The sequence below is a fragment of the Mustelus asterias genome, chromosome 23 (assembly GCF_964213995.1).
Source record: "Mustelus asterias chromosome 23, sMusAst1.hap1.1, whole genome shotgun sequence".
Lineage (NCBI taxonomy): Eukaryota > Metazoa > Chordata > Chondrichthyes > Carcharhiniformes > Triakidae > Mustelus > Mustelus asterias.
In genome coordinates, this window is record NC_135823.1 from 16,988,891 (window position 1) to 17,006,183 (window position 17,293).

General features: G+C 46.1%; 1 protein-coding gene across 1 annotated transcript in view; it reads left to right on the forward strand.

Moving 5' to 3' along the window:
- The window catches only part of LOC144510541 (uncharacterized), a 109,342-nt gene that overhangs the window by 38,279 nt on the left and 53,770 nt on the right, over positions 1-17,293 (forward strand). The window contains exons 17-18 of the mRNA XM_078240052.1: positions 1,664-1,863; positions 10,119-10,211. Of these exons, the coding sequence (XP_078096178.1) occupies positions 1,664-1,863; positions 10,119-10,211 (293 nt within the window). The remainder of the gene's footprint in view (positions 1-1,663; positions 1,864-10,118; positions 10,212-17,293) is intronic.

Consider the following 17,293-nt stretch of genomic DNA (forward strand, 5'->3'; position numbering starts at 1 on the left):
GTGTGGGTTTCCTCCGGGTGCTCCGGTTTCCGCCCACACTCTGAAGATGTGCAGGTTAGGTTGATCAGCCATGCTAAATTGCCCTTGGTGTCCTAAGATATGCAGGTTAGGTGGGTTGACCATACTAAATTGCCCCTTGATGTCCCAGGATATGTAGTTTAAGTGGATTAGAGGGGTAACTACTTGGGGTTACAGGGTTAGGATCTGGGTGGGATGCTCTGTTGGAGCGTAGGCGCAGATTTGATTGGCTGAATCGCCTGCACTGTAGGGATTCTATGAATCTAAATACATAAAAATTTGGAAACGACCAACAAGTCAGGTAGCACCTGTGGAAAGAATGGGGCTACTATTTCAGGCCAGTGACCTTTCCCCAGAACTGGAAGCTGTGGAGGTGAGAGGTTTTTAAGAAAATGTGGCAAGATGGGAAGAAGAGAAGGAGAAAAGCGAAAGTCTGGGATAGAGAAGAAGATAAGAGAGGTGAAATGGCAGAAGGGATGGTGGTACAATGCAAAAGGCAGTGGCACTAGATTAAGTAAGAAGATGTGTCCAGAAGAGGTGTAAATGGTCATTGCAGAACCATTAGCAGCACCCGCTGTTTGAGATGATGGGTACAAAATGAGCTTAGTTGCATAAGATTTTTAATATTTTAGCTATTTAGTAAGCTAGTTCATGACTCGTTTATTGGTATGTTACCTTAGTGGGAATATGGCTGGGCAGGTAACTCAGAGGCCTCGACTAATCCTCTGGGGATGTGAGCTAAAATCCCATGATTTCCAGGGAGGGAGGTTAAATTCAATTAATTATTGAATATGGGAAACATTCTCATTAATAATTATCACGAAACTGCCAGATTCTCGTTAAAAATCCATCTGGTTCACTAATGTCCTTCAGGAAAGGAAATTGTCCCTTGGTCGTAGAATCCCTACAGTGCAGAAGGAGGCCATTCGGCCCATCGAGTCTGCACCAACTCTCTGACAGGGCGCCTTAAGTAGGTGCGACCTTCGGTCTGACCTACATATGACTCCACAGCAATGTGATTGGCCCTTAACTACCCTCTGAAATGGTCCAGCAAGCCACTCAGATGTGTCAACCTACTCCAGAAAGGCTGACTGAGAGGTGTGGGTGTACACCACACGGACTGCACCAGTTCAAATGAGGTCAATTAGGGATGGACAATAAATGTTGGCTTTGCCAATGACACTCTCATCCCAAGAACGAATAATTGTTTAAGATAATAATTGTTTAATGATTTAAGGACGGCAGGGTGGCACAGTGGTTAGCGCTGCTCTCTCACAGCACCAGGAACCCGGGTTCGATTCCTGGGGCTGTCTGTGTGGAGTCTGCACATTCTCCCTGTGTCTGCGTGGGTTTCCTCCGGGTGCTCCAGTTTCCTCCCACAATCCAAAGATGTGCAGGTTAGGTGGATTGACCATGCTAAATTGATCCATACTGTCAGGGGACTAGCTAGGGTAAATGCATGGGATTACAGGAATAGGACCTGGGTGGGATTGTTATCAATGCAGACTTGATGGGCCAAATGGCCTCCTTCTGCTCTGTAGGGATTCTATGATTTTCCATCACCTTGTTGTTCCGTTGTCCATGAATGCTTTTCATCCATTGCAGAAGTTTATTATTGAATATGAATTGCTTGTCTGTGTCAAAGGTGTATCGGATGAGGAGGGAGTGGAATTGGCTCTCTGCTCCAGTGGACGAGGCAGTGCCAAAGCAGAACTGTACCACACGCTGAACCAGATGAGGAAAGGAGAGCTTGGACATATCGCGGCCACTGTTGTCAACAAGACAATGCAGAGTGTGCTGAGGGTAACAGCACACGGCTGTGGGCACCTCATTACCCAAACTGAGGTAATCTTTGCATAGCACCCGGCAACTGACAATAGATTCCAACTTGAACTCTTCCAAAGGAGCTTTCCCAGAACAATACCAGGGATGAGGAAGTTCAGTCACGTGGGAGATGGTAAAAGCGTGCGTTTGTTCTCCTTAGAGCAGAGAAGGTTAAGGGAGGACCCAGTAGAGGGACTCAAAATAGTGAAGGTTTTTGATTTAAGCAAATGAGGAGAAACTATTTCCTCTGGCAAGTGGTCACAGATTTGAAGCCATTGATAAAGGAGAAATGAGAAACGTCTCCACACAGAGGAGGCTGGATGAGATTTGAAATGCCTTACTGGAAATGGTGCTGGAATCAGATCCCATAGGAACATATTTTAAAAGGCAATTTGAAGGGAGACTAATGTGCAGGAATTGAGGGGGAGCTGGAGTCTGGCTGTTTTAAAGAACTAGCATGGGAATGATGGGTTGAATAGCCTCCTGTGCTGTTAAGTTTCTATGATTGTACATAAGTGACTAATTGTTGGTATCTCTGTTGATTTTCATCATAGCTATATAGCTGCGAGCTATGTCAGTTTAGCCTAGCTGGTAGCTAAGGACCTAGGTAAAGGTTGTCGATTCACACCCTCTCTATGATTTGAACACACTGACATTGCAGTGTAATATTAGGGAACTGTTGCATCATTGTTGTCGGGGTAACCAGAAACCTTTACAAATGGTGGACCCATCGTAGATGCAGAAGTCCACCTCCCATTTCCACCAGATCCAATTTTTTTCAGTCGGGAAGCACTCACGAAGGGTGGACAAGGTCTGTTTAGGTCTGCAGTGGTTTTAAATCTCCAGCCATTCAAAAATGAAAATTAAACAGGCTTCAGCCTTCAGATGGAGTTATCAAAAACAGACACCCACCACTGGAGTGCATTGATTGACAGGCCATGTGGTGTAACTTAGAGAAAAACATTAGCTATCTGTTCCTACAGTTTCAATAAACTTCATTGTTTCCCAAGAGTTGTTAATACAGCTGAGCCTATTATGAATGTTTGACAACATTTCAAAAGCTCCAAAGCCTCTTAACTCAGCCCCCAATAAGATCACGTTTGACAGTTTTAAGAGGCTATTAAAGGATCATCTGTCTTTAATATAGTTAGTGAATAGAAATTTATGTTTTTACAACAGATTGACCATTTGAGGGGATTTAAAATGTTTGAATGGGTTTCATGAATAAGATTTTTTTCAGTATCAAGTGTGTAAGAGTGAGGGCTCTCTTAGATTGTTAGACGTTCTTTTTGCATCACCACATGGCTCCTAAGGTCTACCCATATTGGATATTGGGTGAGTGGCTATGGAGGTGGCACTGGGGTAAGAGGAGACTTGGAGGTCACGTAGAAGGATATGGGTGAGAGAACATAGGAGTGCAGGGACTGGTGGAAGGGTTAGAAGGCCTACCAGCTTTTTATACTAGTCTGAAGTTTCAGAGAAGCAAGGCAGGACTTCCAACCTCACGCAACAAAAACAGAAAATGCTGGAAAAACTCAGCAGGTCTGATAGCGTCTGTGAAGAGAGAATAGAGCCAACATTTCGAGTCTGGGTGACCCTTCATCAGATCTAAAGACACAAAAAAGGGGCATGATTTATACTATGAGGGGCTGTGATGGGACAAAGGGAATGTAAATGGTGATGCTAAAGGCTAGGAAAGGTGCTAAGAGCGTCCATTAAGAGATCGGAATGTGTGAATGGCAGAACAAAGGTAGAAATTGTAAGAGGACAAACTGAGGAATGTGGCAGTTGGCCCTGGAGTTGGGCGGTGGGGGGTTGGTTGGGAAAACAAGATTCAAAAGTGGAAAAATAAAAATAATAATATGAAGTAATAAAAATAAAAGAATAAGATGAAAAGAAGAAATGAAATAAAATCAATGGAAATGGGTTGAAGGTGGAGGTTAGAGTTCATGCTCTGAAGTATTTGAACTCAGCTTTAAGTCCAAAGGCTGTAATGTGCCCAATCGGAAGATGAGGTGCTGTTCTTCCAACATTTGAAGATCTGTCACTATTTGAGTTGCAGTGGGTAGGGGTGGAAGGCTGGAGGAGCGTGTTAGAGGCTTACATGGAAGCAGAGAGTCAAATTTATAATTAACTGTATCTACATTGTTCCAATCAACTGAAGTTAGCACATTCAATAAAGGACTCTGTAGTAGAATCATACAATCATCGAATCCTATAGTGCAGAAGGAGGCCATTCAGCCCATCGAGTCTACACCGACCACAATCCTACCCAGGCCCTCTCCCCATAACCCCGTGCATTTACCCTAGCTAATCCTTCTGACACTAAGGGGCAATTTAGCACGGCCAATCCACCTAACCCGCACATCTTTGGACTGTGGGAGGAAACCACATTGTTCCACAGGACCAGGCTGAGGAGAAGGCAGTTTGTTTGTTCACTACATTTATTTATTTATTTTAAGTTAAATTTGTGTAAAAAAATCGGAGGTTTTTTTTCAAAACAGGAAGTGGGCCCAGCAGGAGTCTGGGAAGGTTTTGGAGGGTTTAAAAGTAGGCCGCACTTTTGAGCGGGCAGCGTCGTTAGCGGGCAGCGGACTGAGCAGGAGGCAGAGTGAAAGCTGTAGGGCTTTGGCTCACAGGGCTTAGGCAGAAAGGGCGAGCAGGGGTGAGTTAATTCATTTTTTGCTGTTTCTACCTGGTACTGGCAAGGTATCTAGAGAGGATGGGTGTGCAGGCAGTGCAATGTTCCTCTTGCACTATGTTCGAGGTGAGGGACGATGTCAGTGTCCCTGCTGATTATACCTGTGAGAAGTGCATCCATCTGCAGCTCCTCCAAAACCGTGTAAGGGAACTGGAGCTGGAGTTGGAGGAACTTAGGATCATTAGGGATGCAGAGATGGCCATAGACAGAAGCTTCAGGGATACAGTTACTCCGCGGAATGAAAATAGATGGGTGACGGTGAGAGGGGCTGGAAAGAAGCAGTCGGTGCAGGGATCCCCTGTGGTCGTTCCCCTTAGCAATAAGTATTCCGCTTTGGATACGGTTGAGGGGGACGACATACCAGTGGTGAGCCGCAGTGAGAGGATCTCCGGCACTGAGTCCGTCCCTGTGGCTCAGGAGGGTAAGGAGGAGAGCGGGAGGGCAATAGTTATTGGGGACTCGTTAGTTAGAGGGATAGATAGGAGGTTCTGTGGCAGCAAAAGAGACTCGAGGATGGTTTGTTGCCTACCGGATGCCAGGGTCCGTGACGTCTCGGACCGTGTTTTCCGGATTCTTAAGGGGGAGGGGAAACAGTCACAAGTCGTGGTACACATTGGTACCCACGACATAGGTAGGAGAAGGGACGGGGATTTAAAACAGGAATTTCGGGAGCTGGGCTGGAAGCTGAGAGCAAAGACAAAACATGTGGTCATCTCTGGTACGCTACCGGTGCCACGTGATAGCGAGTTGAGGAACAGGGAGAGAGTGCACTTAAACATGTGGTTGCAGGGATGGTGCAGGAGGGAGGGTTTCAGATACGTGGATAATTGGAACACGTTCTGGGGAAGGTGGGACCTCTACAAACAGGACGGGGTGCACCTGAACCAGAGGGGCACCAATATCCTGGGAGGGAAATTTGCTACGGCTCTTCAGGGGGATTTAAACTAATTTGTCAGGGGAGTGGGAAAAGGAGTTGTAGTCCGGAAGTCAGTGTTGAGGGTGGTGAGGTATTGGGGAAGGTATCAAGGTCAAGGGTGGGTACCGGTAGACAGGAAGGTGGGTTGAAGTGTGTCTACTTCAATGCAAGGAGCATCCGGAACAAGGTGGATGAACTTGGGGCGTGGATTGCTACTTGGGACTACGATGTTGTGGCCATTACGGAGACGTGGGTAGAACAAGGACAGGAATGGTTGTTGGACGTTCCGGGGTATAGATGTTTCAGTAAGTGTAGGGAAGCTGGTAAAAGAGGTGGAGGAGTAGCATTGTTAATCAAGGATAGTTTAACGGCTGCGGAAAAGCACTTTGAGGGGGATATGCACACTGAGGTAATATGGGCTGCAGTTAGAAACAGGAAAGGAGCGGTCACGTTGTTAGGAGTTTACTATAGGCCCCCAAATAGTAATAGAGATGTTGAGGAAGAAATTGCTAAGCAGATTATGGATACGTGTGGGGGTCACAGGGTAGTTGTCATGGGGGACTTTAACTTTCCAAATATTGATTGGAACCTTTGTAGGTCAAATAGTTTGGATGGGGCACTTTTTGTGCAGTGTGTGCAGGAGGGTTTCCTGACACAATATGTGGATAGGCCGACAAGGGGTGAGGCCACATTGGATTTGGTACTGGGAAATGAACCGGGCCAAGTGTTAGATTTGGTTGTGGGAGAGAACTTTGGAGATAGTGACCACAATTCGGTGTCTTTTGTTATTGCAATGGAGAGGGATAGGGCCGGACGGCAGGGCAAGGCTTACAATTGGGGGAGAGGTAATTATGATGCGATTAGGCAAGAATTAGGGGGCATAAGATGGGAACAGAAACTGTCAGGGAAAGGCACTGATGAAAAGTGGAACTTTTTCAAGGAACAAATACTGGGTGTCCTTGATAGGTATGTCCCTGTCAGGCAGGGAGGAAATGGCCGAGTGAGGGAACCGTGGTTCACAAAAGAGGTGGAATGTCTTGTGAAAAGGAAGAGGGAAGCTTATGTAGGGATGAGGAAACAAGGTTCAGATCGCTCGATTGAGGGTTACAAGTTAGCAAGGAATGAGCTGAAAAAGGGGCTGAGGAGAGCTAGGAGGGGACATGAGAAGTCCTTGGCGGGTCGGATCAAGGAAAACCCCAAGGCTTTTTACTCTTATGTGAGGAATAAAAGAATGACCAGGGTGAGGTTAGGGCCGGTCAAGGACAGTGGTGGGAACTTGTGTATGGAATCAGTAGAGATAGGCGAGGTGATGAATGAATACTTTTCTTCAGTGTTCACCAAGGAGAGGGGCCATGTTTTTCAGGAAGAGAAGGTGTTACAGGCTAATAGGCTGGAGGAAATAGATGTTCGGAGGGAGGATGTATTGGCAGTTTTGAATAAACTGAAGGTCGATAAGTCCCCTGGGCCTGATGAAATGTATCCTAGGATTCTTTGGGAGGCGAGGGATGAGATTGCAGAGCCTTTGGCTTTGATCTTTGGGTCCTCACTGTCCACGGGGATGGTGCCAGAGGACTGGAGAGTGGCAAATGTTGTTCCTCTGTTTAAGAAAGGGAATAGAAATGACCCTGGTAATTATAGACCGGTTAGTCTGACTTCGGTGGTTGGTAAATTGATGGAAAAGGTCCTTAGGGATGGGATTTACGACCATTTAGAAAGATGCGGATTAATCCGGGATAGTCAGCACGGATTTGTGAAGGGCAAATCGTGCCTCACAAATTTGATAGAATTTTTTGAGGAGGTAACTAGGTGTGTTGATGAAGGTAGGGCGGTTGATGTCATATACATGGATTTTAGTAAGGCGTTTGATAAGGTCCCCCATGGTCGGCTTATGATGAAAGTAAGGAGGTGTGGGATAGAGGGAAAGTTGGCCGATTGGATAGGTAACTGGCTATCTGATCGAAGACAGAGGGTGGTGGTGGATGGAAAATTTTCGGACTGGAGGCAGGTTGCTAGCGGAGTGCCGCAGGGATCGGTGCTTGGTCCTCTGCTCTTTGTGATTTTTATTAATGACTTAGAGGAGGGGGCTGAAGGGTGGATCAGTAAATTTGCTGATGACACCAAGATTGGTGGAGTAGTGGATGAGGTGGAGGGCTGTTGTAGGCTGCAAAGAGACATAGATAGGATGCAAAGCTGGGCTGAAAAATGGCAAATGGAGTTTAACCCTGATAAATGTGAGGTGATTCATTTTGGTAGGACTAATTTAAATGTGGATTACAGGGTCAAAGGTAGGGTTCTGAAGACTGTGGAGGAACAGAGAGATCTTGGGGTCCATATCCACAGATCTCTAAAGGTTGCCACTCAAGTGGATAGAGCTGTGAAGAAGGCATATAGTGTGTTAGCTTTTATTAACAGGGGGTTGGAGTTTAAGAGCCGTGGGGTTATGCTGCAACTGTACAGGACCTTGGTGAGACCGCATTTGGAATATTGCGTGCAGTTCTGGTCACCTCACTATAAGAAGGATGTGGAAGCGCTGGAAAGAGTGCAGAGGAGATTTACCAGGATGCTGTCTGGTTTGGAGTGTCGGTCTTATGAGGAAAGGTTGAGGGAGCTGGGGCTGTTCTCTCTGGAGCGGAGGAGATTGAGGGGAGACTTAATAGAGGTTTATAAAATGATGAAGGGGATAGATCGAGTGAACGTTCAAAGACTATTTCCTCGGGTGGATGGAGCTATTACAAGGGGGCATAACTATAGGGTTCATGGTGGGAGATACAGGAAGGATATCAGAGGTAGGTTCTTCACGCAGAGAGTGGTTGGGGTGTGGAATGGACTGCCTGCAGTGATAGTGGAGTCAGACACTTTAGGAACATTTAAGCGGTTATTGGATAGGCACATGGAGCACACCAGGATGGTAGGGAGTGGGATAGCTTGATCTTGGTTTCAGATGAAGGTCGGCACAACATCGTGGGCCGAAGGGCCTGTTCTGTGCTGTACTGTTCTATGTTCTATGTTCTATGTTCTAAACCGGAGCACCCGGAGGAAAACCACGCAGACACGGAGAATTAGCAAACTCCACACAGTGACCCAAGCCAGGAATCGAACCCAGGTCTCTGGCGCTGTGGGGCAGCAGTGCTAACCATTGTGCCACCGTGCCACCCTATAGCATAGTAGTTCAGTGTAATTATTGTTCATAGTGTTTCATCAGTGGGTCGAATGGCCTCCTCCTGCACTGTAGGGATTCTATGATCATTGGATATCGTGCAGAGTGTTATTCTTCCAGTTACGTGACAAGGGAGCATGGTTTGCAGTCAGCAAGCATCTTCTAATTCCGTTGTGTATATGGTGTTTGTCTCTTTAAGACGGCACAGCAGAAAGGAATCACCTGACTTGAGGAACCAATGGGAACTGAGAATGAGTAATCACTCCGGAGGGTGAAGTCCTCTCTCAGGCAGAATCTTCCAGCAGACATGTAGTTAACATCGTTAATCCTGAGCATGACTCCAGAGCAGCCTAGAGCTGTAACTCCTTTACCAAGTTTCTCTCTTAACAATACATACCTTTTTGACCCTAACAAAGCCTGGAACCGCTTGACGATGCTCGAGTGCCACAACATAACAAATACCAAGGGTTCTTTTAAATAAGAATGTGTTTGATGCTGATTTTAATTGGACTCTTGCCTCCTGCATTATATTATTATTTGTTGCAGTATTTTCCGATTTCCCGTCTGAATGTTATGCAGCTGATGAAAATCTGAAGTTGTTGAGATGTTCCCTCATTCGATATGTTTTAAATCTTTGATTTGATTTGATTTATTATTGTAACATGTATTGGGATACAATTAAAAGTATTGTTTCTTGCGCACTATAGAGACAAAGCATACCGTTCATAGAGAAGGAAAAGAGAGGGTGCAGGATGTAGTGTTACAGTCATAGCTAGGGTGTCGAGAAAGATCAACTTAATGCGAGGTATGTCCATTCAAAAGTCTGACAGCAGCAGGGAAGAAGCTGTTCTTGAGTCGGTACTTGTTCTCAGACTTATTCACCTTCTTCCGTCGGGAAAAAGATACAAGAGAGAATGTCCGGGGTGCATGGGGTCCTTGGTTATGCCGACTGCTTTTCCGAGGCAGCAGGAAGTGTAGACAGAGTCAATGGATGGGAGGCTGGTTTGCGTGATGGATTGGGCTACATTCATGACCTTTTGTAGTTCCTTGCAGTCTTGGGTAGAGCAGGAGCCATACTAATCTGTGATACAACCAGAAAGAATGCTTTCTATGGTGCATCTGTAAAAGTTGGTGCAAGTCGTAGCTGACATGTCAAATTTCCTTAGTCTTCTGAGAAAATAGAGGCATTGGTGGGCCTTCTTATCTATAGTGTCGGCATGGGGGGACCAGGACAGGTTGTTGGTGATCTGGAGACCTAAAAACTGAAGCTTTCGACCATTTCTACTTCGTCCCCATTGATGTAGACAGGGGCATGTCCTCCACCAAGCTTCCTGAAGTCGATGACAATCTCCTTCGTTTTGTTGACTTGAGGGAGAGATTATTGTCAACGCACCAGTTCACCAGATTCTATCTCTTTCCTGTACTCTGTCTCATCATTGTTTGATCTAATCCTAATCTAATTCCTTCAAACCAATTGTGTTGTTTTTCTAATTTGTTTTTAGGCCAAACTTTCAGAAATTGTTTTGCAATTTAAGAACCAATTGCTGAAGAAGCTGAAAGATTTCGATCTACGTGTTTGGAAATTCAGGAAAAATGTGAGTACCACACGCACAGTTCTAGAAGTTTCAGTTTCCTGTCATTAGTGTGGAATATTCTGATCCCGGACTAGAGCGACATGTATGGACCATTTAGCCCAGTGAGGGGCAACCTAGGCTAGTGAGTGGGCTGGATGAATGGCCCTCCTTCATCTCAGTGAGCTGTAAGATTGAAATCAGACTTGTTCACTAACCATGACCCCATGAAAATGATGGAATGGATTTAATATACCCTGAATATTTCATAACGAGTTATAGGAAATGCTTAATCGTTTATATATTAATAAAACTGTCATCAACTTCAAGTGGTAAAAACAAAATGGATACTTACGCTTGATTGGACACAGAGGGAGCTGACGGCTCTCGCAGTCAATGCTGGGAGCAATGAGCACAAACCTCACTTGCTTTATGGGCATGTCACTTCCGTCATACGCGGACGGAAATCAGCGGAATGTTGCATCTGAGCAATGGTCAAATAAATGTCTCGGGGGCCACACTCAGAACCCAGGTGAGCCCTCAGGCCACAGGTTGCCCACCACTGACAGCCTCGAGCCTTTCTAGAAACATAGAAAAACTACAGCACAATACAGGCCCTTCAGCCCATAAAGTTGTGCCGAACATGTCCCTACCTTAGCGATTACTAGGCTTACCTATAACCCTCTATCTTACTAAGTTCCATGTACTTATCTAAAAGTCTCTTAAAACACCCTATCGAACCCTTTCTGACCAACATCCAAGGAGTGTCCGAACTGCATATCCCTTCTTTTGTCCCAGTATCCGTGAATAGCTTTGGAAAACAAATATCAATCAATCTCAGTATTAACATTAACTACTGATCTCGCATCAATCGTCATTTGTGGAAGAGAGTTCTAAACTACTGTCACCACTTTATGGGTGGCACAGTAGCACAGTTGTCAGCACTGCTGCCTCACAGTGCCAGGGACCCGGGTTTGATTCCCCGGCTTGGGGTCACTGTCTGTGCAGAGTCTGCACGTTCTCCCCGTGTCTGTGCGGGTTTCCTCCGGGTGCTCCAGTTTCCTCCCACAGTCCAAAAGATGTGCTGGTTAGATGCATTGGCCGTGCTAAATTCTCCCTCAGTGTATCCAAACAGGCGCTGGAGTGTGGCAACTAGGGGATTTTCACAGTAACTTCATTGCAGTGTTAATGTAGGCTAACTTGTGCCACTAATGAATAAACTTAAAACAAATTTCATCCTACACCTGGCCTCTGCATATAAATGGCCTGCATTCAATCAGCTTTTTGAGTATGTTCTCTACTTGTCTCGGACATTTTAGTGATCTATGTACCTGGATCCCTAAGTCTCTTCACTCTCCACTTCCACCAATTAGAAAATACTCTGTTCTCTCCGTTCTGCTCATTCATTTATTCTGTCAAAATCTCCTTGATCCTATACATCTATCTAATGGGTAACACAGCATCCTATGTTAGTGTCACTGGCAAACCTGGGGACAAGGGTGATCTGTTCCATCAGCTACTGCCTCACAGCACCAGGGACCCGGACTCGATTCCCGGCTTGGGTCACTGTCTGTGTGGTGTTTGCACATTCCCCCCCCGTGTCTGTGTGTGTTTCCCCCGGGTGCTCCGGTTTCCTCCCGCAGTCCAAAGATGTGCGGGTTAGGTGGATTGGCCGTGCTAAATTGCCCCTTAGTGTCAGGGGACTAGCTAGGGTAAATGCGTGGGGTTGTGGGGATAGGGCCTGGGTGGGATTGTGGTCAGTGCAGACTCGATGGGCCGAACGGCCTCCTTCTGCACTGTAGGGATTCTATGATTCTAAGCCACTGATCAATACAATGAAGAGTTGAGGCCCTGATAGAAATCTTGTGTGACATCACTAGTTACATTCTGCCAGTTAGAGCATTTGCCCCCTGTCTCTCCTCTCTGCTTCCTGTCACTTGACCAATTCCTGAACCAGGTCAATTATTTAACGCTCTACAGTCTCTTTTGAGGTGTTGCAACCAGGTAAGAAGTGAGCTGCCTCACTGTCCGTTCAGTTAATCACAATGGCGCTTTTAAAAATTTATTTTCCCCATAAATGCCTTTTCCAGTCCCAATGTATTTATTTCTTTACATCAAACCAGTTTTAGACTACACACACACACACACACCAGAAGAGTCCAACAAAAAGTTAAAAGGATTACATCCTTTGCATTTCTTTGAGGGCAAACAGTGATGTAGTGGCGTCATCAATGGACTAGATCCCGGACGTGCCCTCACTGGGAGTCCGTTTAGCTCAGTTGGCTGGACGGCTGGTTCATGACGACGCCAACAGCACGGGTTCAATTCCCGTACCAGCTGAGGTTGTTCTCGAAGGCCCCGGCTTCTCAACCTTGCCTCTTGTCTGAGGTGTGGTGACCCTCAGGTTAAATCACCGCCAGTCAGCCTGTGGTCACCTGGGACTGTGGAGACTTTAAATAGTAATCCAGAGACTCAGAACAAAATCTGGGGACCCCAGGTTTGAATCCCACCACTGCAGATGAAGAAATTTGAATTCCATAAAAATCTGGAGTTAAAAGCCTAATGGCGCCCATAAAACCATTGTCGGTTGTTGTAAAAACACATCTGGTTCATTAATGCCCTTGAGGGAAGGAAATGTGGGGCCCAATTCTCCCGTACCGACGCGCATGTTTTTTGGCACGTCGAGATGGGAGAATCGCGTGTCGGCCATTTTCCGGGATTCGCGCATGCGTTCCCGATGCATGCGCATCTCCCAGAGCCGGAGAACAGGCACAGTCAGGACTGTGCTGGAAACCAGCAGGAAGAGAGGTAAGTCATTTAAATCTGTTTTTCATGTATTTTAAATCATTATTGGGCCCGGCACGGAATTCTCTGAGCCCGATAGTATCTCCGACTCTGCCAGGGGTATTTCACTCAGGCGGGGTTTAGAGTAGCTCCCCACTTGTGGGGAACTAGCGGCAGACCCCATTGGAGTGATTGGGGGCAAGCGGGCAAGGGGGTCGGGCGACGGGGGGAGGTTGTGCCTCCTGGGCATGGGCACTCTGGCAGTGCCAGCCTGTGTCCCCTGCCACTGCCCAAGGGGCAATTTGCCCATGCCCAGGCACCTTGGCAATCGGGCAGTGCCAAAGGGGCGAGGCCAAGGGGGATCACCACTGCTGGGGGCGGCTGGAGATCGGGGTGCTCTGGGATGGGGGGGGGGGTGTGGTGTCGGGTATGGTCTGCGAATGCTTGTGCGGGCCGTGGTTGGGGGGGCGGGGAAGGAGCAGCATTGCGAGGGTCCCGGGCTGGCCAGCGATTGAACTGGCCAGCAAACTGTGATCTGACAGATCGGGGCCACTGCGCATGTGCAGAGTTCCAGAACTGTCAGACTCCGGTGTGAATAGGGTCTACCCCCCCCAAGCTTTTAATTATATTCACGATTGTGACCTCTGCAGTGCACAGAGTGGGGGAGATTTGAATCTGAAGTTGCACTGAAAAAACAGTCGTGATTTACACCAGTTTTCTCACCAATTCAGTACTTTTGGGAGAATCGGGCCCGTGATTCCTGGCCCACAATAATGGGGTTGACTGTTAAATGCCCTCTGAATTGAGGCCTCTGAAATGGTCTGGCAAGCCACTCAGTTCAAGGGCAATTAGGGATGGGCAATAAATGCTGGCCCAGCCAGTGACATCCACATTCAATGAATAGAAAATAGATTGAAATTTACAGCTGTTGAAGTTAGTTGGTTTCCTGCAGAATTCTGGAGTTGACTCTTTTCACTCCAGTGAGAGAGATCTTAGTGCTCTCTTCCAGCAGTGTTTTTAGAGACTTCAGGTGACTTGTGGCAGACATTGTTTGGCCAGTGTCTTATCGTGATTTTTTTTTTAGCCAGTTCAAATAAGCAGCAGGCATTGAAAAACTGCAACAAAGAAAGAATAACTTTATTAACCTCATAAAGCTGTCAATCAAACAAAGCTGGCGTTTCACTTTGGCCTGTTTCAGCGAACCACTGCTGGGCTGAGTCCATTAACCATTCTTGGAGCTCACCCATACATTGGTAATGAGGCCAACTGGAAAAAGAAAACAGCTGCCTGTCCAGCTGTTGAACCTGCTTCAGCCCACATCCAACACCTGGAGAGCAAAGTTGTGTGAGCTGACTTTTAGCCGTCAGGACTGTGACATTGGGAAATGGCCTGATTAACAGTTCCTGAACTGAGGATGAGGGGCCTCACACAATAGGCTAACTCATCTATAATTCCTGGATTTCCCCCCTCTCACCTTTCGTAAATTGCACAGTGGCATGTCCAATTCTCTAATCCAAAAGAAACATAGAAGATAGGAGCAGGAGGAGGCCATTTGGCCCTTCGAGCCTGCTCCGCCATTCATCACGATCATGGCTGATCATCCAACTCATTAGCCTAATCCTGCTTTCTCCTCATAATCTTTGATCCCATTTGCCCCAAGTGTGACATCCAGCTGCCTCTTGAATACATTCAATGTTTTGGCATCAACAGCTTCCTGTGGTAATGAATTCTACAGGCTCATCACTCTTTGGGTGAAGAAATGTCTCCTCACCGCTGTCCTAAATGGTCTACCCTGAATCCTCAGACAGTGACCCCTGGTTCTGGACTCCCCCGCCATCAAGAATATCCTCCCTGCATTTATCCTGTCTTGTCCTGTTAGAATTTTATAAGTCTCTATGAGATCCCCCCTCATTCGTCTGAACTCCAGTGAAAAATGATGCCCGAGTTGAGAGAACCATGAGAGATTATCGTTAGGACATCTACGATATTCTCACTTACTTCCTTTAAAACACTGGGAATCGAAACCGCCTGGCCCTGGAGCCTTGTCATCATTAATATCATCATTTTCTTCATCCCTGTTATTTTGCAAATGTTAATTTTGGTGAGTCAGTGTGTGTGTGGTTTAATATTAGTCTCTTAGCATTACTGGCATATTGTACTATGAATACTGACACAAAATAATTATCCAGCATGGCTGGCCATTGCTTATTTTAATTTAGTATATTGAAATGTGCTGATGGGAAGGTGAGCAGGGTTCAGCAGGCGTAATCAAACTTACAGACTGCCTCTGTTCATTTGAAGAATTCTGACTGTAGTATTGTCAAATAGAACATAAGGACATAAGAAATAGGAGCAGGAGTAGGCTATCTCGCCCCTCAAGCCTGCTCCGACATTCAATAAGATCATGGCTTATCTGATAGTGGGTTCAGTTTCACTTACCCGCCCGCTCCCAATAACCCTTAATTCCCTTAATGGTTAAAAATCTATCTGTAACTTAAACACATTTAACGAGGTAGCCTCTACTGCTTCATTGGGCAGAGAATTCCAAAGATTCACTACCGTCTGGGAGAAGAAGTTCCTCCTCAACTCTGTTCTAAATTGACTCCCCCGTATTTTGAGGCTATGCCCCCTAGTTCTTTTTTCCATTCTAATTCCATTGAAATAACCTCGCTGCTTCTACCCTGTCTAGCCCCTTCATTATCTTATATGTCTCTATAAGATCTCCCCTCAACCTTCTAAACTCCAATGAGTACAGACCCAGTCTACTCAATCTCTCCTCATAAGCTAACCCCTCATCTCCGGAATCAACCTGGTGAACCTTCTCTGTACCCCCTCCAAAGCTAATATATCCTTTGTTAAATAAGGGGACCAAAATTGTATACAGTACTCTAGGTGAGGCCTCACCAGTACCCTGTACAGTTGCAGCACGACCTCCCTGCTTTTATACTCCATCCCTCTCGCGATAAAGGCCAACATTCCATTCGCCTTCTTGATCACCTGCTGCACCTGCAAACTGAGTTTTTGTGATTCATGCACAAGGACCCCCAGGTCCCTCTGCACAGTAGCATGTTGTAATTTTTCACCGTTTAAATAATAGTCCGTTTTACTATTATTCCTTCCAAAGTGGATAACCTCACACTTACCAACGTTATACTTCATCTGCCAGATCCTTGCCCACTCACTTAGCCTATCCAAATCTCTCTGCAGACTCGCTGTGTCCTCCACGCAATTTGCTTTCCCACTCATCTTTCTGTCATCCGCAAATTTTGTTACACTCGGTCCCCTCCTCCAGATCGTCTATGTATATAGTAAATAGTTGAGGCCCCAGCACCGATCCCTGCGGCACGCCACTAGTCACTGATTGCCAACCGGAAAAGCACCCATTTATTCCGACTCTCTGCTTTCTGTTAGATAGCCAATCCTCAATCCACGCTAACACTTTACCCCCAACTCCGTGTACCTTGAGGTAGTCAACCAGCCTTTAATTTCACGTCAGAAGTGGGATTTGAACCCAATGTCCCAGGGGAATGTATGACCTGAAGTCACCATTTTAGACTCCTCGGCACTGCTGGCTGTGTATAATCACGTACATTATCTTCTATAATAAGGATAGTAATTTTTTGCCTGTCAATCTAGAGGGGATATCTGTCGGTGGGTTGGAAGGAACCTGATGCATGCAGATGCTCAGGAAGGGGGAAGCGAGAGAGAGGTTAAAAAAAATCTGCAGTTCTGAAAATCACAATATTGAATCCATGCCAATAACCTGTACCTGTCGTTATGTTTAGCTAATGTCTGGATATGAGATTAGCCATTATGCTGAGACTGCTTATCGTCTATATGGACTTTAGTAAAGCGTTTGACAAAGTCCCTCATGGTAGGTTGGTGCAAAAGGTTGGATCTCATGGGATAAAGGGGGAGGTGGCTAGATGGGTGGAGAACTGGCTTGGTCACAGAAGACAGAGGGTGGTAGTGGAAGAGTCTTTTTCCGGCTGGATGCCTGTGACTAGTGGTGTTCACAGTAAGAAGTTTAACAACACCAGGTTAAAGTCCAACAGGTTTATTTGGTAGCAAAAGCCACACAAGCTTTCAGAGCTCTTAGCCCCTTCTTCAGGTGAGTGGGAATTCTGTTCACAAACAGAGCTTATAAAGACACAGACTCAAATTACATGAATAATGGTTGGAATGCGAATACTTACAACTAATCAAGTCTTTAAGAAACGAAACAATGTAAGTGGAGAGAGCATCAAGACAGGCTAAAAAGATGTGTATTGTCTCCAGACAAGACAGCCAGTGAAACTCTGCAGGTCCACGCAACTGTGGGA